Here is a 23,764-nt window from a genome sequence, read left to right as displayed (position 1 = left end):
ACTTCCCTAAGCGTTCCTCACACTGGCTCTGTCTAGCTCCTCTTCCCACACTCCCTTGTTATTCCCAGTGGTTGTCCCATCAGCAGGATGGGATAAGGATGTCTGCTCTCAGCAATATCCTTTCCCCATCACCGAGAATGATGCTTCCTAGCTCTCCCACACTGGGATAAGCTTGTGGGATCTCAGCAAGGTTTAGAAGACTCAGTTCCAGCCTGCGATCATCAGTCTGTTAACTCAGCTGTAATATAGTCATAGACTCTCAGGTCTAAAATAGAGCATGAGAATTTATTTAATAATAATAATAATACTAGCTGGCCTTTTTACAAGGTGTCTCAAAAGTCTTAATGCAGTTTTAAGCTTTAATAATTTCAGAAGCATAAATGTTACATACAAAGCGCATCGTTTGAGAGTGTAATCATTTAAATTTCTTATATACTTGTTTACCTTTGTAAATTTTGATAATAAATTTTAAATTTAAGTGAAATTTTTAATTATGTTTAATTTAATAACATTAAGTTTAATTTTAAATTTAAGTGTAATCTTAAGAAAGATGACACTTTCTTAAACCAGTAAATCAGTAGAAGAGGTCCTCCTGCATGGTCACCCCAGTCCCGTGATCTGTCTCTATTAGACTTTTTCTTTTGGGGCCACATCAAAACGATTCTGTATGTACCGATCCTTTATTGTTTAGATAATCTTAAGGCTATGACTACAAATGAAATACTTTTAGTCACTGAACCAAAGATGATACAAGTTTCATGAAGCCCAAAAACTGACTTAGAGCAAGATATAGCACAAGACGGAGGTTACGTCAAATTTTAATAAGAAATATATCAACATCTTAAAATTTTAGATAATTAACCTTTCAAATGTGGCTTTGTATAAGTTTGCAGCATTCATATTTCTGAAGTTGTTTAGGCTTTAAACTCCGCAAAGATCTTTGGGATGTCCTGTAGAATGTTTCAATATGTGCAGAGGGCTGTGCACTTATTAACTCATTGGATCCTTGCAGCAACCCTGTGAGGTAGGTGCTCATATCATCTCCATTTTATGGATGAGGAAACTCAGACACAGAGAGATTAAGCCATCTGACCAGGGTGAAAAAGCTACTAAGATTCAAACTCAAGGTCATTCCGACTCCAGGTCCCACGCTCTAACCAAGGGGTGGGGACCCACATGTGGCCCTCTAGGTCCTTGAGTGCTGCCTTTTGACTGAGTCCAAGTTTATAAAACAAATTCTTTTATTAAGGGGATTTGTTCTGTGAAGTCTGCATTCAGTCAAAGGGCTGCACTCGAGGACCTAGAGGGCCACATGTGGCCTTAAAAGAATTTGTTCCGTAAAACTTGGACTCAGTCAAAAGGCAGTACCCAAAGACCTAGAAGGCCACACGTGGCCTCGAGGCTGAAGGTTCCCACTAAATCACCTGGTTACTTCATTGTAGTTAGTCATGGAATCAAATTCTTGGAGGTCACCTTAGTTAAACCTTTCACTCCTGCAATGAAGGGATCCGTTCTTTTTTTTTTTTTTGAGACAATCAGGGTTAAGTGACTTGCCCAGGGTCACACAGCTAGTGTCTGAGGCTGTATTTGAACTCAGGTCTTCCTGACTCCAGGACCCCTTTGCTATATCCATTGTGCCACCTAGCTGCCCTGAAGTGATCCATTCTATAACAATCCTAGGTGGAGGATGGGAAGGGGGTGGTAGCATCCAACCCCTGCTTGTTCACTCCCACCTAGAGAGGTGACCCATTCCATTTTCAGATAGTCCTCATTAAAAAGTGTTTTCATATATAATAGCTGGTTTTGGTCACTAGATGGCGCCAGTGGATAGAGCGCCAGGTCTAGCGTCAGGAAGATTCATCTCCCCGAGTTCAAATCTAACCTCAGACACTAGTTGTGTGACTCTGGGCAAGTCACTGAACCCTGTTTGCCTCAGTTTTCTCATCTATCAAATGAGCTGGAGAAGGAAATGGCCAACCACTCCACTTGGGGCCAAGAAAACCCCAAATGGGGTCATGAAGAGTCAGACATGACTGGAAACGACAATGCTATTGCATTTATATAATGCTTTAAGCTTTGCCAAGCACTTAGTTTTCTCATTTTGATGAGGGCACAGTCTCTGGGAACCCCTTGAACCCTTGAACTCTCCTTGAATCTTGCCACTCGACTTGGCCTTGGCCTGAGGCTATAACCATTAAGCCCAAATGCCTACCTTGCCCAGTCCTCTATTGTCCAGCTGTTTCCCACCCTTAATCCTGTTTCCCATCCTTAATCCTGATCAAAATATCTATACCCTAGCTCTGCTACCCCAGCCCTTTATGGTCTGTCCTTTCCATATAGCCTTCAGCTATTTCCTCCACCCTGGAGTCTGACCTCATCCTTAAGTCCCTCCCTAGACCCCTCTTCTTCTCTTCAGTGGTACAACAGGTAGAGAAGAGGATATGCAGATCACCCCAAGAAAGCTCAAATTGTAAGGACAGGTCCCTAAAACTCTCAGTAAACTTGGTGGGATCCTCCGAGTATCTCCCTAGCCTCTCTTTGACCTGAATGAGATCTGAAATGGAGAATGGAACATGCACTCTCCGCATCCCAGTAGGGGAGGCAGGCACTTCCCTTAGGGGAAAAAGCCCTGAAGGAGCCGTGGAGACTGGAGTCTGAGCAGGGGCCTTCTCAGGGGAAGGCTCCACAGAGGGGGACACCAGAAGGGGGTCATCCAGAATGTCCTGTTCACCCCCATTGCCCTTTTGTGGGGTAGCTTTAGCTACAAGCATCTTACAATCCTTCCTGAGGACAGGGTTCCAAGAGAGCTCCATGAAGGCCATCACATAGGCAAGTTCCATCCACTTTCCTTCTTTGCGACAGTATGATTCTAACTGTAAAAGAGTATTACGTTTTAAAGTCCCAAAAATAGGCCATACTTCATGGCCTTCCAAGTGATACTGAGGCCAAACAGTATTGCAAAGCCATACCAGCTTTTTCTTTAAGTTCTGCAGAGCAGCTAGATTTTTCCCAGTTTTGCAGAAGACAACCTAAGGGTGAACTTGCAGGAATTGGAAAAGGTTAGACCCGTTTCAGGCATTTGGGCTGGAAGTTCCTTCCTCCGTAGGAAAGAAGTTAGGAGTAATTGTCGGGAGACAAAAAAAATAAAACAAGAAAACAAAATATACAAAAGGTACCTGAAATTTTCCCAACTTCCCAGCGCCGAAACAATTGAAAGGATCTGGCACATGCTTCCGGATGGGGCATCCGTCCATGTCCTCCATGCCTCAGAACCTATGCTTAGGTTCATGGCCTCCGACATGACCACTGGACCGAGAAACACCTGATAGCGTCAGGTTGACCACGACAGCCTGGCTGTTTGACTCACTGAGACCACTGGACCAAGCTGTCCGACTGGACCGAGAACCACCTGATAGCGTCAGGTTGACCAGGACAGCGTGACTGTCCGACTCACTGAGACCACTGGACCAAGCTGTCCAACCCACTGGGACCTGCTGAGGTCAGGCCTGAGAAGCACATCCAAAATGTTTGGAGAGGGAGGAGGGGGATTGGGAGAGGGGGAGGCTCACATACCTTCAGTCTTGGCTGGAGAAGAACTTGAGATTAGCAGTGCTTCCCGGTTAAGGGAACCATAAATGATGAGGGTTTGGGGTGAGAGGTGCTCGACACCCCAAAGTACCGACACACCGGGTCCTGCCGAAAGAATTCGACTCAAGCTTTCTCAGCCAAGGGAAAGAATAAAGTTTATTAAGAGTTAGCCACATAGGCCTGCCCCCAAGACATCCCACCCCTTCAGATCAATCTGAGCTAGATTGGATCTGACCACCTTCATGGAGGCAAGATGGAGATTATATACACAAAGGTTGTGGGAGGGATTGAGGGGTGGTCTGGGGTGGCCAGAAGAGGGGTCTAGGGAGGGACTTAAGGATGAGGTCAGACTCCAGGGTGGGGGAAATAGCTGAAGGCTATATGGAAATGACAGACCATAAAGGGCTAGGGTAACAGAGCTAGGGTATGGATATTTTGATCAGGATTAAGGATGGGAAACAGGATTAAGGGTGGGAAACAGCTGGACAATAGAGGACTGGGCAAGGTAGGCATTTGGGCTTAATGGTTATAGCCTCAGGCCAAGGCCAGGTCGAGTGGCAAGATTCAAGGAGAGTTCAAGGGTTCAAGGGGTTCCCAGAGACTGTGCCCTCATCAATTTGATAACATATATACACATATGCATACATATATGCATCTACACATGCATATACATACACATACATGCACATATACACGCATAAGAGAGAGCAAGCATGGCCTACATCTGTGTATGTATATGCATATGTATATGTATGTGTGTATATATAGATAGATAAATAGATCTATACAGGTACATCTAGCCGTCTACATCTATATACCTATATTTTTCTATATACAGCTAAATATATATATATATAAATATTATATATATATCTGTCTGTCTATTTCTATCTATATCATCTATAAAAACAGGGGTCATGTTTAGAGTTGCTATTTCTTGCTTCTACATGAAAACTTTGGAGCCTCCTTCCAGCTCAGCACAGAGAAGACGCGACAAGCCCTGAGTTGTTCCTTGGTGTGGGCCCTCCTTCCCCAACAGTGACTGCAGCAGTTAAATGAAGAGCTAGCTTCCGGCGCGGCCTCCTGAACTTCAACTCTCCAGATGGCATCCAGTGAAGGAAGTGGGGGTGGGGGTGGGGGTGGGGAAGGCAGGCCTTTCTCCACCCTGGCACTGTGGCTACTGTGCCCACAAGGCAACTAGGGCAGGGGGCTCAATGAGGTGAGCTTGTACATGGGCTTTTGGCTGCCTCTTTCTCCTTTGTGTTTTCTTTCCCCAGCCTCCACTTAATGGCTGTATTTTGAGCCCTCCGGCCTTAGAGTGAATGTCAATGGGAACTGTTTCTCTTTGAAACAGCAACCCTGAGAGTCTTCCCCTCCCAGCTTGATTTTTTTAAATTTTTTTTTCTAATTAAAGGTGCCATCCCTTGACTCACTTCTTAAAGAAGCCTATTCACTGAATGGGTGTTACCTTACTCTAAGTGAGTACATGAAAAGGCCTTAGCCTAAAAGGGCCTGGGTCTCCCATTGCATCCTGGGTCATCTCCAGTCATCCTGATGAATATCTGATCACTGGATCCAGATGGCTCTGGGGGAGAAAGTGAGACTGGTGACCTTGCACAGTCCTCCCTCACTCAAATCAAAATCAACTGCAAGTCATATCATCACTTTCCTGATGTCATGGTTCTCTTTGAGAATGAAGGACAAACACAACCTTCTTTTCCCCAGTAGATGACTGCGCAGCAGCCTTGAAATGGATGTATCTGGGATTGGAGGGGGCCTCTGAATTCAAGAAGCCTGGAAGGCTTTTGATTTCAGTGGTAGCAGCCTCCACAGGAGTAGTGGTGGCTGATGGCAGGCGGGACTTCTACACTGGAGAGGATGGCCACTGATAGGAAGACTGGCTCAGCCCTGGCCATTATATTAGTAGATATATACTAGGAGTTTTTTTGGATAAGGCAGGGCTAAGGTGAAACCAAATGCCTAACTGATAGTTCCACAAATTGCTTTATGTCCTGATGAGGTTTAAGTATCAGCTTTCTAATAGATTGTAACAGCAGTTATATATTAAGTTACTGAATCCTGTTCTGTTAATATGCATTTGTGTCTTTTATGTAAAGTATTTTTTGTGTACATAGTAATAAATTACCTGACCCATACTTGGTCTGTATTGTATACTGAATATCTTTTTCTTCCTACTTTTGGGTGAACCCAAAACATAACCCAAGAAATAAACCAACCCAGGAATGGTAGGGGGCTTAATGAGCCACAAGTTGTAAGAAGAGAGCCCCCTCTCATTAGAGGCAGGCTGCCCCAGGACTGAACTTGGTTCAGCTGCATGCTGGGGCATAGGATAGAGAGTAGTATCAGCCCTCCTTGCCCCTTTGGGGACCTCATCTGGTTTTTGAGGGGCTGATGCAGGAACTTAGGCTTCATCAGAACATAAACCCTTTGTAGGATTATTAATTAGTCATTTTATGTTTCACTTCAGGTCTTCACTCTCCAAAAAAAATTCTTAGTATATATGCACTGGTAAAATGGCCAGGGATTGAGCCAGTCCTCCTTATCAGTGGTCATTCTCTCCAACGTAGAAATTCCCCCTGCCATCAGCTACCACTCCTCCTGTGGTTGCTGCCAACACTGAAATCAAAAGACTTCCAGACTTCTTTTTTTAAAATAATATTTTATTTTTCCCAATTACATGTAAAGATGATTTTTACATTCATTTTTTAAAAATTTGCATTCCAAATTTTCTCCCTCCTTCCTTCACCTCCCCCCTCCCTGAGATGGTAAGCAATTTGTTATAGGTTACACATGTACAGTCTTGCAAAACATATCTCCATATTAGTCGTGTTGTGGAGGAAGACACAGACACACAAAGAAAAAGAAACCACAAAAAAGTAAAGAAAATGAAAAGCAGTGTGCTTCGATCTACATTCACACTCTATTGGTTCTTTCTCAGCTTCCAGACTTCTTGAACTCAGAGGTCACCTCCCATCCTGGATGCATCCATCTCCAGGTTGCTACTCAGTCATCTACTCGGGAAAGGAAACACAAAGGAGAAAGAGGCAGTCTGAAGCCCATGTGCAAGCTCACCTCATTGAGCCCCCTGCTCTAGCTGCCTTGTGGGCACAGTAGACATGGTGCCCCCCCACTTCCTTCAGTGGATGCCACCTGGAGAGTTGAAGTTCAGGAAGCCACGCCAGAAGCTAGCTCTTCATTTAACTGGTGCAGTCACTGTGAGAGGGAGGAGGGTAGACACCAAGGAACAACTCAGGGCTCACCATGTCTAGAAGGAGGCTCCAAAGTTCTCACATGATTGACCACAACCGAGAAAGGACAACTCTGAGCATGAACCTTATTATATTTACACTTAAGCAAAATTTCCCTCTATACCTTCTGTTCACCAGTTTGAGTCCTGCATTCTGGAATAACAAAGAATAAACCTGGCAGCTTTTCTAGCTGCTATAGCCCTTTCGATCCTTGAAGACTGCTCTCAGGCTCCGTCTCCAGACCTTTTATCCCCAGTCTAAATGTTTCCATTTCCTCCAGAAAATTCCTCCAGATTCCTCAGCATCCTCCTCACCCTCCTCTGGGTGCAATGCCTCTCTTAAAGTGGAATGTCCAGAACAGGACAAACAATCTAGGATATCCCCCACCATCATATTTGTTCCAGAAGACAAAGGGACTCAGTCATTTCCTTTGCCCTTGACACTCTTCTTCCACTGTTGCTCAGGTCTGATTCCTTTTGGAGCAACCACATCACACTGTTTTTTTCATGTTCAGTTTGAAGCCAACCAAAATCTCTCAATCTTTTTCAAAGAAGCTGTTGTCAAGCCAGGTCTCTCCCATCCTGTTACTTGAGAATTGTTTTTTTAAGCCTTGGTGGAGGACCTTATGTGTATCCTATTCAATACTGTTGTCCTCTTGTTAGTTGAAGTGCATAGTTCTGACCTCTAGAGATTTGATGGGGAGGAGGAAAGAGAGGCAACTGTTGTGTGGTAGGTGGGAAGCTGGCCTTGAAGTCAGGATGACCTTGCAGTCCCATCTCTGGCAAACACAAGCTGTGTGACCCTAGGCACATCACTTATTTTCTCTGTGTACCCAAGCCACTGCCAGAGCAGCCAGGCAGCATAGTGGATAGAGTGCTAGACCTGGGAATGGGAAGACTTTGAGTTCATAATTCTGTTTCGCTTACTAGCTGTGTGACCCTGGATAAGTCCCTTAACCTCTGTCTGCCTGTAAAATGAAGAAGATAATAGCACCTACCTCCCAGGGTTGCTGTGAGGATCCAATGACATATGTAAAGTGCTTTGCAAACCTTTAAGTGGCATATTTGTTGTTCAGTCATTTTCAGGTGTCTGACTCTTCATGACCTCATTTGGGGTTTTCTTGGCAAAGATACTGGAGTGGTTTGCCATGTCTTTCTCCAGCTCATTTTACAGATGAGGAAACTGAGGCAAACAGGGTTCAGTAACTTGCCCAGAGTCACACAGCTATTAAGTGTCTGAGCCTAAATTTGAACTGAAGTCTTCCTGACTCCAGGCCTAGTACTTTATCCACTATGCCGCATAGCTGCCGCCAGGATTGAATAAATATTTAAGAAATAAATATTTCTTAAGCACCTGCCAAGCATATTAGCTATATTTCTCATCTTTTTGTGTATGACCCAGCATTTTGACAGGCGTGCTTTCCATGACTTCATTAAGACATCAGTGAAAATATTGAACAAAACCAAGCTGAGGGCAGAGAAACTTGGGCTAAGCCACTAGAGAGTTCCTTCCATATTACTTAACAATCCTTTATATTCCTTTTTGTTTGTTATTGTTGAGTCATTTCAGTTGTGCCTGACTCTCCATGACCCCATTTGGGGGGGGGGGGGGAGGGCGGTATTTTTTTTTGCAAAGATACTGGAGTGCTTTGCCATTTCCTTCTCCAGCTCATTTTACAGATGAGGAAACTGAGGCAAACAGGGTTAAGTGACTTGCCCAGGGTCACACAGCTATTGTATCTGAGACTGAATTTGAACTCAGGTCCTCCTAACTCCAGGGCCAGTGCTCTATCCACTGCACCACCTAGCCCTTCTCTATACTCTTTGGTGTAGTCCTTCAACCAGCTATGATTTAATCTACCTAACTCTACCATCATCCAAGTCACATTTATCCATCTTGCCAAAATTATCGCAAATTTTGTTAAATGCTTTGCTAAAGCGCAGGTCCAGCTTGTCCAAACAATTTTTCCCTGTTCCACCCAGCTAGTAATCCTAACAAAAAGGATGACTTGTTCATAGTGAACCCACAATGCTTCCTATTAATGATGTTCCTTTTCCTTTCTAAGTGTTCATGAGCTATCCAACTAATAACCCAATCTAGAATTTTTCCCAGGGGATTGACAATAATCAAACAGCTTCCAGGATTTGCTTTTTTCCTCTTCGAAAAATCAGAACATTCACCACTTGTATTCTTTACAAGTCCTTGGAGACCACTCACCAGTAACATGTCCAAGTTTGTTTGATTTTCTAAAGTGTAATCCTTTGGGGGCTGAATTCATATGCTCATTTTAAAAATCAGTTTTATTTTCACTTACAAATTCTCTCACTCTGCCCCTTCCCCCACCAATTGAGATGGTAAGAAATATGATACCTATTATACATATGAAGTCATGCAAGACATTTCCACATTAGCCCATGTTCAGAACAAAAAAAAAGCAAGAAAAAAAAAGGAAAAAATCTATCTCGGTCTGCATTCTGAGTCCATCAGTTCTTTATCTGAAGATGGATAGCATTTCTCATCATGAGTCCTTTGGAGTTCTGGTGGATCGTTATATTGAAGAGAGTTACTCAGTTTTTCACAGTTGTTTGTCTTTACAATTTTGCTGTAACTGTATACATTGTTCTCCTAGTTCTGTTCACTTCACTTTGCATCAGTTTATATAAGCTTCCTAGGTTTTTCTGAAATCCCTTTCATCATCTCTTGGCAAGTAGGTGGTGCAGCAGATAGAGTGCCTGGCCTGGAGTCAGGAGGACCTAAGTTCAAATCTGGCCTCAGATACTTACTAGCTGTGTGACCCTGGACAAATCACTTAACCCTGTTTGCTTCAGTTTCCTCATCTGTAACATGAGCTGGCGAAGGAAATGGTGAACCACTCCATTGTCTCTGCCAAGAAAACCCCAAATGGGGTCACAAAGAGTTTGACACAACTGAAACAACCGAGAAGATCCAATTGGGAAATTGCCTCCAATTCTTTTCCACCACAAAAAGAGTTGCTATAAATATTTCTGCACATATGCATATGCTCATTTTATAGCACAGTTACTCTTTTAAAATCTCCTTACCTCTCTGTGGCTTCAGTTTCCTCCTATAAGGGCTTATTCCTACCTTTTCCAATCTGAAGATTATTCTCAATAGACAAGTTGGAAGCAAGTTAGGAGTTGAGTAGTTTTGCTTCTTTTTTATCCTCTGTTAAACAAGAACCTCTGAGCAGTAGTCTCATCCGTGTTGTATGACTCCTGATCCAAACAGAATTAAATATCTCTATCTATATGCAGCAGTACCATGGATAGTGGTCCATGAACTTGGATGGGGAAAATAATAATTATATCTTTATTTGTACTAACCTCGAAATGAAATTTAGCGTTTTCCTTCGATTATGAATTTAAAAAAATATATTCTGAGAAGCGGTCTCTAGGCCTCACTAGATTGCCAAAGACATGACACAAAATAAAAATCAAGAACCCTTGGTCTATAGGGCTAGGAACTGAACCTGGATTTGATTTGGAATAGGAAGCACTCTACCAAGCAAGCCAGCACTGTTTTTGCCACTTAGAATCTTAGAAAGCTGTCCAGGGCATAGAGAGAAGTTAAGCGACTTGCCCAGGGTGACACAGCTGGCGTGGGTCAGGGCAGGCCTGAAACCCAGGTTGTCCTGGTTTTGATGCCACGCTGCCTCTCTCTTCATTTTAAGGGTGAAGAAAACTCCTTTCACAACCAAGCCTAGATCTGACTTCTTGCTTCCTAAAGTGATAAGTCTGAAGCAAGCCTAGTGCTCTGCAGAGCAGCATGTGGGCCCTGAGTGTGCTAGAAAGAAGTCAAGGGAGAGGGAAGAGGGAAGCTTGATTATGTCCATAGAGATACTCTCGTTCTATGTGTTGTTATATGACACTCAAGTCTCTTTTTTAGAAGATAACTCCAATCATCTCATGGACTTCTTATCTCATTGAATGGACTATTCCCTCCAATATTGCTTATTGTTACTCATCTATGTCTACCCATCTCTGTGCCTGTCTATTGCTTTTGGGCAGGGGTTCTACTCTTGTCAAAAAGGCTTTAGTAGCTCTAAAATCCATCAGCAGCTCTGAAATACAGTATAAGCTCTCTCTCTCTCCATGCATTTGTTTTATTTATTTTTTTATGGCATTGCCTTTTATTTTTTTAATATAATTAATTTATTTTTAGTTCTCAACATTCATTTCCATAAGATTTTGAGTTTGAAATTGTCTCCCCCTCTTCCTTCCCCCTCCCCAAGCTGGCATGCAATCTGGTATAGGCTCTACTTACACATTCATATTAAACATAATTTCACATCAATCATGATGTAAAGAAGAATTAGAACTAATGGGAAGAACCATGAGAAAGAAGAAACAAAACAAAGTAACAAGAGAAAAGGAGAGCAAATAGTATGCTTCCATCTGTATTCAGACTCCAAAGTTCGTCCTCTGGATGTGGGTAGCATTTTCCATCACGAGTCTTTTGGAGTTGTCTTAAGTCCTTGCATTGCTGAGAAGAGCTAAGTCTATCAAAGTTGGTCATTGCACAATATGGCTGTTACTGTATACAATGTTCACCTGGTTCTGTTCATTTCACTCAGCATCAGTTCGTATAAATCTGTCCAGGTTTTTCTGAAGTCTGCCTGCTCATTTCTTGTTAGTCCAATAGTATTACATTACATTCATATACCACAACTTGTTGAGTCATTCCCCGCCCATCTCTTTTTTTAAGGCAATCAGGGTTAAGTGACCTGCCCAGGGTCACACAGCTAGTAAGTATCTGAGGCTGGATTTGAACTCAGGTCTTCTGACTCCCTGAGCCAGTGCTCTATCCACTGTGCCACCTAGCTGCCCCAATGCAATGGTTCTTAGGGGAAAAAAGAGCAATGATTTTGGCAACAGGGGGAGAGAAGACAGAGGCCTTTGAAGTCTGTATTTCTGAAGGGGGTGACTTCCTCTGTATCCCCTCCCCTCTGCCCCAGGTAGAAGTCCGGAAAGTCCAAGCCAATGTAGAGAACCAGATGTTGATCATCGCATCTGATAGCCAGAAGCATCGTGGTCGGGTAGCTTTCCTCACGGTAAGGTTGGCATGTGCCCTTAAGCCCAGGCTTCCAGGGTGTCCCCTGGGGCAGCCCAAAAGTCAGGCTGCAGTGGGGATGTTAGAGGGCTTACAAAGACATCCAGGGACTCAGCATCTGTCTAATATCTCTACCCCTGACTTCTCAGGGTGAATGAAGTGGTTTGGGGTAGGATTGAGATATTGGGATAGGATAAGATGAGATGAGATGGGTGGGATGAATTGGGATGGGATGAGCCAAATTAGTAAGGGGTTGAGATGGGATGGGATGGGATGGGATGGGATGGGAACAGGTAGAACCCAGTCCCATAACCTAACTGAAGGGAGTTAGGAGTCCTTGTTTGGATTCCCAATTCCATTACTAGCTTTTGGCCATGGGGACACTTGAGTTAGCTCTAGATCTCTAACATACAGTCCAAACCACTGGGCATTCACCTTTCTTTCCTTCGCTGAAGAGCTGGGAAGTACCTCCCAGGCTGAACAACTTGTGGAATGCACTCCTGCTCTTGGGTTCAGCATCCCCAAGGTGGAGGGAGGTCAGGGATTCCTCTCCCCTCCCCCTCCAGAAACTGATCCAGACAGTACGAGAGGATGTCAACCGTTGTTTTGCGGACATCGGGAGGGAGGTAAAGCGGCTGCAGGTGAAAGTCTTGGAGTTTGTGGAAAAGGAGGAGGCAGCTGCCCTTGGTCAGCTGGGCAGCTCTATCCAACAAAGCCACAGTCGCCTCTTAGAACTAGAGGGTGATAGTGTCTGGCTCCGGAGCCTGCTTACCAACCAGAGTGACCAGCAGTTTTTAGAGGTAAGAGTTCCTCGAATAACACTACCCCTTATCCCACCACTATCCCTTCCCTGAGCCTTTGCTAGGTCTTATAGCAGTAGAACAGCTGCTGCAATAGGCATCAGAAATCCTGGGTTCTATTCCTGGCCCTACCACTGACTTGCTCTACAAACTTGGGCAAGTCACTTCATTATGAAGATGTGGAATCAGAGGACCTTAATTAGAATCCTCGTTGCTTACTATCTCCTTGTAGGTAGTGTTACTACTTACAGGTAGTAAGACAAATCTCTCCACCTGCTGTACCTGTACTACTTACTGGTAGTAAGACAAATCTCTCCACCTGCTGTACCTGTACTACTTACTGGTAGTAAGACAAGTCTGTCTACCTACTTCTAGGTAGTACCGGTATTACTTACAGCTAGTAAGACAAGTCTCTTAACCTCCCCCAGGCCTGAGTTTCCTATTTGTAAAATGTGTTTGGGTTTGAAATAGAAGATCTGTAAATTTCCTTCTAACTTTTAAGTCCTATGATCCCGCAATATATCTGGGCCTCAGTTTCTTCTCTATAAAATTTAATTCAATTCAACAGGCATATATTAAACACATATGTACATAATGCTATGATGGACTGAGGATGAATTTGCAAGCAGTTACTTCTTGTCCTTTCTTCGTCCTGAATAAAACTGTATTTCTTAGGCCTTCATTGAGATCAAAATATCAAGAAAAGAAGCATTTTAAAATAACTCCCAAGGCTTAGCAGAAAACCTCTCTCATCTAAAAAAAAAAATGGCCCCTCAGTGACCCACCCAACTGATCCATAGTTTAAGTCATTTTCTGCCATAAATGTGGCAGTACCCTAACCTTGGAGCACTTGCCAGGATCATTAAGGAGAAGGGGGGAGGGAAGGAGGGAGAGAAGGGAAAAGGCATGGGAGTAGGAAGACGGGCAACTTGTGCCCCACCTCCCTCACTGCCACAGCTGCCACCCCCGGGGCAGCCCGAAGCTCCCAGCTTCCTCTCCCCGGGTCCCTGGCCCCAGCCCATCCCACCTCCTAGGAGTTCCCGAGGTTGAAGCGGTTCCCAGCCTGCACAGAGTCACTGCTGGGTACCACGTGTGAAGAAACAAACAGCTTTCCTCGGCTCTCAGAGATCCTGGCTGAGCTTCGGGCCCAGCTGGCTGTGGTGGGCCTCCGCTTCGTCAACCAGCTTCTTCTAAAGGGTGAGTGTCAGCTAGGAGGGCTTGATGAGAGCTGGGAAGGGAGTGAAGAGGAGTTAGGGACTAGGGAGCATTTGCCTGAATCTTTCCTTCCACACATGTACCTAGTTGGAAGAGAACTTGGGAGGAACCTACATTGTTCACACTTTGGCAGGAGGGAGGTTCACCTGAACCCTGGACCACTTTGTCTAGTAACCTGGCCACTTGTGACTGGGAGAAACCAGCTGTTGGAAAGTAGTTTGAGGCTGTTCTCAACTGAGGTCTACATCTCAGACCTGCATCTCAGATTTACATATGAGGTCCATATCTACATCTACAAGAGGGTCTTTATCTCCTCCAGGAATTAAGATGCGTTCCTATGAGGTGTTGCCCCCAGCTGTGGACAGGAAGAATCTACTGAAGTGTGAGTCCAGGGTCTTGGGGTGCCTTGCCCTTTGAGGGGGATGGAAGCAGCAAGGTGCAAGTGGGGAAAGGATTAGATCTGTTGTGAAAGGTTCAAATCCCAGTTCTGCCACCTACTGTCTATGTGACCCTGAGCAAATCATTCAACCTTCTAGACCTCCGCTTCCTTATCTATAAAATGAGATTAGATTAGATTGATCCCTAAGATCTGTTCTAACCCCAAGGTGAGCTTGCAAGGGACCTGACTCTTAAGTCCTTTCTGTTACTTGCTCTTCTTCCATTCTGTTCCCTTGGGAGGGATATCAGCCTCTCTGTCCTTCCCCACCCAACCACCATCCCAACCCCCAAACAAATAACCTTGAGACTACAGGGATGTCACTGAGGTGTTGACTTTAGGCAGCCTCATCAGGAGGTGAGTGGAAGTTCTTACACTGAGAGAACCTTAACTGAGCCAGGCCCCTCTCTGTCCTCTGCTGCCTTCCAAAAGCTAAATCCTCAAGCTTCCCCTGCCCTTCACCTGCCATCCACTTCATACCCAATATCATATCCAAGGCCCAACTCTCCCACTCCACACTCACCTTAAAGCCCCATCCTCTGCAGGTAGCTTTCTCTGATTAAACAGTTAGGGAATGTTCCCTCTACATACATAGGAACATAGTTCTGCATTCCAGTTATTTTTAATTAAAAGATTCTTATACGAAGAGCATGTCTGCGTCCTCTCCTTAGCAGGACAGGGAACGGACACAGCAGTATCACTGGCAGCCCCTCAGTTCATTCCCCACACCCTTGTACCCTCTCTCCAGCTGGACATGCAATATATGCCCAATCTACAACCTGTCAGCAGTCAACAAGTATTTACTTAGTAAGTGCTTATGTATACCAGGCACTGTGCTAAGTGTGGGGTTCCCCCCTGTAAGAGCCTGGCCAGGTAAAGTCCTAAGTCCCAGACTCCCTCTGATCTCCTGCTAAGGTAACCTAGGGAAAGCCTATTTAGTCATACTGAGGCAGCTGAATCGGGTGAAGAGGAGGGAGAGAGACCAGAGCTGAGGGGCCCTTGGAGAAGGGGTCCCCAGGAGGCGGGGACTTCTCAGGTGAATGGAATGACCCTCGAGCAAATGACATGCAAACCAGCACAGCTTCTTTTCTCTACGGCGTCCAGAGCTCCGGGCTCTCTGGTCCCGGGTCTGCAGCGCTGTCCCTCCCCTCCTTCCCTTCTCCCACCCCACCCTGCCCACTCCTCACCAGGCTACTGCAACTTGAACTTTGACTCAGCCACGGCCAGCGAGGAGCTGTTCCTGTTCAAGGAGACCCACTCGGTGCTGAACCTGGGCATCCTCCTCGAGCCCTACGCCTCGGGCCCCTTCCCGGGGTTCAACCAGTGGCCCCAGGTGCTGTGCACCCAAAGCATGGCCGAGGGCCAACACTACTGGGAGGCCGAGGTGTCCAACTCGTGGGTCTGCGTGGGCGTCACGTACAGCTGCAACCCCCTGCCCAGCGGGCGACCCCGGCGCAACATCGTCTACCTGATCGGCCGCAACAGCGCCTCGTGGTGCCTCGAGTGGGACTCGCTCAAGTTCTCGGTGTGGCACAATAACACGCAGACGGTGCTTCAGGGGGGCTACTACCGCACCATCGGCGTGGCCCTGGACTACCCGGCCGGCTGCCTCTCCTTCTACGGCGTGGCCGGGGGCATGAGCCTCATATACCGCTTCCTCACCAATTTCCTGGAGCCGCTTTACCCGGCAGTCATGGTCAGCAGCGGGGCCTCCATCACCCTCAAGCAGTACCCCGAGTCTTAACCGGGCGAGGGACGGTCGGAGGGAGGGCCGCCCCCTCCCCACGCCGCCTCCCGCCGCCGCCGCCGCCCTCCCTCTTGGCCAAGGTCTCAACTACAAATAAAATTGGATTCTATCTCACTCCAAGGACAACGGTGGTGGAAAGAGATTCTTGGGGAGTGGGGAAGTTTGGGGGACCCGGGGAACAGGACAGGTGGAGAAGGCTAAAGGGGTCTCCAGAGGGCCAGGAATAGTATCCAGGGGATGTTCCCTCTCCCCCGCCATCTTTTATCCCCCCACCCAACACTCACTCTGGCTTTTAAGCGTCACCCACCAAAAGCCTAAGCAGAAGCGGAATGAGCACAATACAACACTACCACCCTCCCTCCTTGCCAGCTTCCAGGCACAATGGTCTCTGGGGAAAGCCTTCCCTGGTAGTCCCTCTGAGGTCCTTAGGGTTTTCTTCTCTCTACTGAAAAAGAAGTTCAGTCCCCATTAGCAGGAAATTACAAATAAGATGCTCCCAGAACTTAGCTCAGCAGACCTTGCAAGCCAACCCTATGCCACTGGGCATCCAGCTCTGGGAGAGACCCAGGCCCAAGTTATGCTGCTGTGGAAAACACAAGTGAATCTACAGAGTGGATATGACTGTGGTATGACTCTTCTCAGCTACCACGGGCATTCCCATCACCTAGGTTCAAGACCAGAGCACAGTTAATAACACCAGCTATCAGGTCCCAGGGAACCAGCTGGAGATTTCTGAACATACAAGAGATTGGTTCAGATTGAGGTTTCTAGGACTCACTGTTAAGGGATGAGTTTAGGAGTGAGGGATACTGAAAGGCCTTCCCGATCCTTGGAATCTGTCTTGGGTCTATCAGTTGAGGGTATGACTGCTATGATTTTTAGGGAAAGCTTGGACCCCTGGAGGGATGAGGTGTGCTGTATTCTAGACTATTAGCTTCAAACTAGGGCTGAAGTGGGTTTCCAGAGGGTGCAGTGGGGACAAAGAAAACTACATAACTTCTTTAGCTAATAGACTTAAACCTTGACAAACCAACAGAGGAATAAGTGCCTGGATTTGAACCCGACCTCAGATACTTAAGTAGGTGATTCGCTTCACCTCTGAATCTCAGTTGACTTATCTGTAATTATATTTTCAATACCTACTTTGAAATCCTGTAGAATGTTAGTTATTACGGGGGGAAACTGAGGCCCAGAGAGTCACACAGCTAATAAGGAAAAGAATCAGGATGCAAAATGAGGGCTTCTGACCACAATTCTAGTGTTCTTTTTACCACACCATGCTATCTAGTCCTGCCACAGATTCAAAGATAATTGGGTGTCCACAGGAGTCTGAGACCAACTGAGCCCATGTCTCCATCCCCAGAATCCCCGGCACACCTCTAAAACATACAGAGTATTGACTAAACCTGCTGTGAGGAGTATTCAAGTCCAAGCCACGCCTGGTTCAGAGCCTCCACCTTACTGTTTTCCCCAAAAAGAGGTTACTTTCAGTCCTGCCCACCCCACATCTGTCCAAGCTTTTGGTGGGCTTCCTTTTTAAAATTATTTTACTTTAAAAAAAGATTTATTGGGATGGCTTTTGTTCATATATCACAATCATTTCTGCAAATATCTCACCTTCTCCCCCACCCCACCCTCCCAGAATTAAACCCTCCTTTGTAAAAAAGATAAATATTTAGGTAAATCTTGTCAATATATATAGCATTTTGCCCTAGTAAACTCCTACTTCTCTGCTACTTGAACCCTTTCTTGTAACAGATAAATTGATAAGCAAAAAAAAAAAAAAGGTGCAATGCCCCCTCTCTAATAATATATATTTTCCCTAGTCATCTCTGTTCTCTCTACCAAGAAAAAGGAGTTATGTTTCATCATCTGTTCTCCCTATACCATTATTGGTTTTTCAGTTACTTGGAATTTGGCTCAAGGCCTTGGCAGCCTGCCTGACCAGCAGCCCCTGAGGAAGAGAAAGTTCATAGAGCCGTATGATTGAAGAATGTTATAATGTAAAGCAGGAGTTCTTTTGAAAATTTTTTAAAAATATTTTTCTCAATTACATGTAAGGACAAGTTTTAACCTTTGGTTTTTTTTTTTGTGTTTGGTTTTTTTACGATTTTGAGCTCTAAATTCTCTCCCAACTTCCCTCCCCTCCCCCATCATTAAGAAGGCAAGCAATTTGATAATGGTGATACATGTGCAGTCAAGCAAAACATATTTCCATATTAGTTATGCTGTGAAAGAAAACACAGACAAAAAACAAAGCCCAAGAAAAATAAAGTTTAAAAAACAGTATGCTTCCATCTGCGTTCAGATTCCATCAGTTCTTTCTCTGGGGGTGGATAGTGTTTTCCATCATAGGTCCTTCAGACTTGTCTTGGATCTTTGTACTGCTGCTGGAAATAGCTCAGTCCTTCACAGTTGCTCATTGTAATATTGCTGTTACTGTGTACGCTGCTCTCCTGGTTCTGCTCACTCCACCTTGTATCAAGGTCATGTAAGTCTTTCTAGAAGCAGGGGTTCTTAGCCTTTTTTGTGCCATGGTCCCCTTTGGCAGTCTGGTAAAACCATCTCAGAGTATTTTTAAATGCATAAAATAAAATACAGAGGATGACAAGGAAACCAATTATATTGAAATATCATTTTCATATGTTTTTCATGACTTCACATGTATAATGGGATATTGTTGGCTTTCTCAGTGGGTAGGGAGGGAGAGAGAAAATTTGGAACTCAAAATTATTAAAAGTGAATGTTGCATATAATCTATATGAAATTGCTTACTGTCTCAGGGAGGTGGAAGGGAGGGAGAGAGAAAATCTGGAACTCAAAACATTTTTTAAATGAACGTTAAAGGGGCAGCTAGGTAGTGCAGTGGATCAAGCACCAGCCCTGGAGTCAAGAGGACTTGAGTTCAAATCTGAGATGCTTACCGGCTGTGTGACTCTGGGCAAGTCACTTAACTTGATAGAGATCAATCACCTCAAAAAAAGAATGTTAAAAATTGTTTTTACATGGAACTAGGGAAAAATAAAATATTATTAAAAATTAAATGTATGCTTCAAAAATAATGTTAAAAAATAAATATTTTTAGAAGAAATACCGTTTAATTTGTTTTTAGAAACCAAGTTCATGGGTCCCAGTAATTTAGTAAATTTACAGTATGTGTACAACAGAGGAGGGATGAGGCACCAGATAGCTCACACTGATCTGATCATACCTTGACCCCAACATAGTGATGTTGTTTTGGTCCTCTTTGAGAGTGAAGGACAACAACCTTTTTAACAACAGAGGAAGGAAGGAAACAAGTATATATTAAGCACCTACTTTGTGCCAGGCACTGTGCTATGCACTTTACAAATTCTATCTTATTTGATGCTCACAACAACCCCAAGAGGTAGGTGTTAATATTATCCCCATTTTATAGTTAAAGAAACTGAGGCAGACAGAGGTTAAGTGACTTGCCCAGGGTCATACAACCAGTAAATGTCTGAGGCTGGATTTGAACTCGGGTCTTTCTGACTCCAGTGCCAGCATACTCCAGTATACCATTTAGCTGTCTAGCAAAGGCAGGCCTAGCTTGAGAACCTAGGTTATCTCAGAACCACTTTAAAACTGGGGAGGGGAGCCCCAGATAGAATCAGTCCTCCAGAGGCTGAGGGAGGAGGGAAGGAGGAGACTGGACAGAGGCTCTCCTGAAGGACATTGAGCCCTAGAGGTCCTGAATGCTGAGATCCTAACCCTGTCCCTGAAGTTCATGTGGCAGGCACTTGGGGCAACTTTTTGATGCAGTTTTGATTCTTGGGCACTGGGAAAGGTTAATGATTGCCTCTTAGGAGGAAAAGTCTTGAGGAAAAAGCCTGGTTGGGCAAACATGGGAACTTAGCCAAACTAGCCCTGGGGTGCTATGTTGAAAACACTTCAAACTTCATTGGCCCTCCTTCCTCCCCCACAAAATCAGTGACCCTAACCAGCACTAGGTGACAAAATGCCTTACGGTATCTTGAGCCAAAAAGAGGGAAATTATGGGTTTGTGGGGATTACAGCCACCAAGATTTATTCCTCTCAGACTTCACTTGGGACAAGTCTTTTCCTTAGTCACCCTGTTGATGCCTAAGGGTGGTGGTTTCCGCTCTCACACCAATTAATAATGGTCCTTTTCACTACCATGCCTTCTGCTTCACAGAAGGCTCAAACAGCTCAAATGAGTCAATCCACCAATCAAAATATGACCTATTTGTTTTTTTTTTTAGTCTTGTTTTGGGTTTTGTTTTTTTGGAGGGGAGAAGGCAGGGCAATTGGGGTTAAGTGACTTGCCCAAGGTCACAAGTGTGTCAAGTGTGTGAGGCCGGATTTGAACTCAGGTCCTCCTGACTCCATGGCTGGTGCTCTACTCACTGTGCCACCTAGCTGCCCCAAAAAGTCTTTAGTACACATGAGAGGAATAAAATGCCTTCGCCATTGGATGAAGACAGGAAATAAATTGTGATCCACTGAAAGAATCAGGCCTACCTCTGGGCTGATGTATAATACTACAAGCCAGCTGAGAGTCACTGTGGAGCAGCAGGTCACAGAAGGTAAGTCAAATGGTAGCTGAATCCAGTGATGAAAAGAGTGGTGGAATGCGGATTGCTCTGGGGCAGGGAAGAACATTGAATTTTTCTCCTCCCTCCTTCTTCCTACATTGACTAGCTAAAGACCTTGTGAACTTTGAGAGGTCATAAGATCTGAAGTTCCTATCAGAGCCAATAATAGTGTCCCTGAAGCTACAGTTTCTGGCAATGGTGTTTCCATCCAGAGCTGAGAGATGTCTAGAAGACAAATTGGTACGCACAAATTAGGAAGTAGCCTCAGAGGAGGAAAGAAAGCTTCCCACCGGCCCTGGAGTCAGGAGGACCTGAGTTCAAATCCAGCCTCACATGCTTGACACACTTACTAGCTGTATGACCTTGGGCAAGTCACTTAACCCCAATTGCCTCACCTTCCCCCTCCAAAAAAAAGAAAGAAAGAAAGCTTCAGGACTCTTCACCAACCCTCAGAGCCCAGCAGAGAGCAATGCCTTAAGGGAACTTCCTGAGGACTCTGTGAAGGGGTTAAAAAGAACTTCCAGTAGTGGAGTTGTGAGTTTACTATTTGGCCATATGTGCTCTCTCAGTTTGAGCCCGCTATTCCCAGGGACTTTGCATGTGGAGGGGAGTTTGCACTCCTGATTTGGATGAGGATCAAGTGGAAGATTTGAAGGATCAAATGAGATAAATGTTTCTGTGACCAGTGTCCTTGCTATGCCTGTTTAGTAAATAGCTTTTATAAGAGTGAACTCTGGCTGATAATAAGTAGGGAGCACACAAGTGGGGGCTTGTGACTGACAGCACTAGTAACCCCAATCGCTCATGGTTGCCCCCTAGAACTCTGAGGGAGGAGGAATAGTCAGCCACCCTCTACAGACTTGGCATGCTAATGAGAGCCAGAGTTGGGGAAGTAGCCTCAAAGGAAGCATTACATAGAATATAACCACTTCCTTTTTATTTATCTCCGTAGTTGATAGCTCTCCTCTTTACTTATTCTTCCTACATATCTTAGGATAGGTCCCTAAAGAAAATTTGAAACTTTTTTTTCATTCAACCCTCAGATGCCTGGAAAGGCCTTTTCAAAGAAAAAAAATTATTGATATCTCTTGTTTTAACATCATCTTTATTTCCAAATATATTTCTCCCCCAACCCCTACCTAGTAAGTAGTAGTTTCAGTCATGTCCAACTCTTCTGACTCCATTTGCAGTTTTCTCAGCAAAGATACTGGAGTGGTTTGCCATTTCCTTCTCCAGCTCATTTTACAGATGTGGAAACTAAGGCAAACACAGCAAAGTGACTTGCCTATGATCACACAGCTAATAAATGTCTGAGACTGGATTTGAACTCAGGTCTTCCTGACCCCAGGCCCAGTACTCTGTCCACTGCACCACCTCATTGCCCAACAAAGATTAAAGAAAAAGAAAAAAAAATCAGCAAAAATCAATCAACGTATTTCTGGCAATACATGCAATATTCTATGCCCTTCCTTCCCTGCCTCTGCAAAGAATAGAGAAAAATATAATTTTCTCAATTCTTCTTCAAGGCCAAACTTGGTCATTATAATTACACAGTGTCATGGTTCTTTCTTCCTTTTTCGTTCTTTCTGTTACATTGTTGTAGTCATTGCGTATAGCTTTTCTTGGTTCTGTTTACTTCATTTCTTTTCCTATGTCTTCCTATGCTTCTCTAAATTCTTCATATTTATCATTTCTCAGGACCCTTTCAATTACACTGAAATGCCTTTTAAATATGAATAAGGTTTCACAACATGACTGTTATGGAAGTGTTTCGCATGACTAGACACGTATAACCTAATATCGAATTGTTTGCCTTCTCAGTGAGAGTAGGTGGGGAGGGAGGAAGGGAGAGAATGTGGAACTCAAAGTTTTAAAAACAAATATTAAAAATTGTTTTTACAGGCAACTGGGAAATAAGATATACAGGCAATGGGGTATAGAATCTATCTTGCCCCACAGGAAAATAGAAGGGAAGGGGATAAGAGAAAGGGGGTAGTGATAGAAGGGAGGGCAGATTGGGGGAAGGGGCAATCAGAATGTACACTCTCTTGGGGTGGCGAAAGCAGACAGATAGGGAGAAAATTTGGAATTCAAAATCTTGTGGAAGTGAATGTTGAAAACTAAAATTAAATAAATTAATTAATTTTTTAAAAAGACCTTGAAATGCGAATAAGTTCCCTTCTCCCACATTCCAAAGTTTCTCACTCTCTAGTGTTAAACCTGAAAGTTTGGTTGAAGGAGGCAAACAAGCTAGGTGATAGAAAAATCCATGTTGTTTATTATTTTCCCTTAAAGCATAGCTAAGCTAGCTTACTTGTACGTACAAGGAGTCAGAGCATAAGCTCTGACTGTCTGAACAAAGGAATGAGAAAACTTATATACGTTATTTTAGCAGACTCAGCAAGCCTGTATTACCTCACTTTTATGACCCCCATGTATGTTTAACCATGATACAAGAAGAGAATTTTCCTTAATGGAATAGGGTTGTAAAGAATGTTGACAAAGGTCAGTTAATATTCTCCCTTGGGGTTAGGGTCTTATCCTTTAATGGCTAACAGGGGTAAGAATGTCCTTAGGTCAGTCTGATCTTGCCTTGTTGACAATAATAAGGGTATTGCCTGAACAAACTCTAGAGAACAAAGAAGCCCAGGTCCTGGATCTTCTTCCAGTTATTCATTAATTCAGGCTCTGGGTCTGGTTGAAATTAAAAATGATATAAAATGGTAAAAAATGTTCCACATTTCCTCCTTTTGGTCAAAGGCAAACTGAAAGTTTCGCCTGAAGACCAATTAAGGTATGGAAAAACCTCTATCTTCCTCAGGGGTAAAGTTCTAAAAATCCTTATCTAGGTGCATTCAGGTTTTTTTTCTTTCTGTGGTTGGACATCCCCAGAAATGAACAGTAATTGTAAACTAATTGTAAACAAGCAGAGGGAGCAAGTTGCAAGGGGTATCAGGGTAGGGAGCATAATGGCTAAAGATACCAAAGACATAGGCAAATAGTCTTGGGAACGCAAGGGACTTAGAAAAGGAGCTGTCCTTTGTACAGGTTCTGGTCCAGAG

The 23,764-nt window shown here is 44.3% G+C and overlaps 1 protein-coding gene across 6 annotated transcripts in view; it reads left to right on the top strand.

Annotated features, from left to right (window-relative positions):
• Window positions 1-16,249, top strand: part of LOC118848689 (E3 ubiquitin/ISG15 ligase TRIM25-like) — a 28,408-nt gene extending 12,159 nt beyond the window's left edge. For 3 of the 6 annotated variants that reach the window (XM_036757692.1, XM_036757690.1, XM_036757691.1), the window contains exons 3-7: window positions 11,833-11,928; window positions 12,494-12,727; window positions 13,762-13,924; window positions 14,262-14,324; window positions 15,569-16,249. In XM_036757692.1, coding sequence (XP_036613587.1) covers window positions 11,833-11,928; window positions 12,494-12,727; window positions 13,762-13,924; window positions 14,262-14,324; window positions 15,569-16,122 — 1,110 coding nt within the window. In that variant the 3' untranslated portion in view covers window positions 16,123-16,249. Of the gene's footprint in view, window positions 1-11,832; window positions 11,929-12,382; window positions 12,728-13,761; window positions 13,925-14,261; window positions 14,325-15,568 lie in introns of all 6 variants that reach the window. The other 3 variants (XM_036757689.1, XM_036757693.1, XM_036757694.1) reach the window with 3 other exon arrangements.
• Window positions 16,250-23,764: the final 7,515 nt, after the last annotated feature.

The sequence above is a fragment of the Trichosurus vulpecula genome, chromosome 4 (assembly GCF_011100635.1).
Source record: "Trichosurus vulpecula isolate mTriVul1 chromosome 4, mTriVul1.pri, whole genome shotgun sequence".
NCBI lineage: Eukaryota > Metazoa > Chordata > Mammalia > Diprotodontia > Phalangeridae > Trichosurus > Trichosurus vulpecula.
The sequence above is the reverse complement of the archived record's forward strand: the minus strand, read 5'-3'. Positions and strand labels throughout refer to the sequence as shown.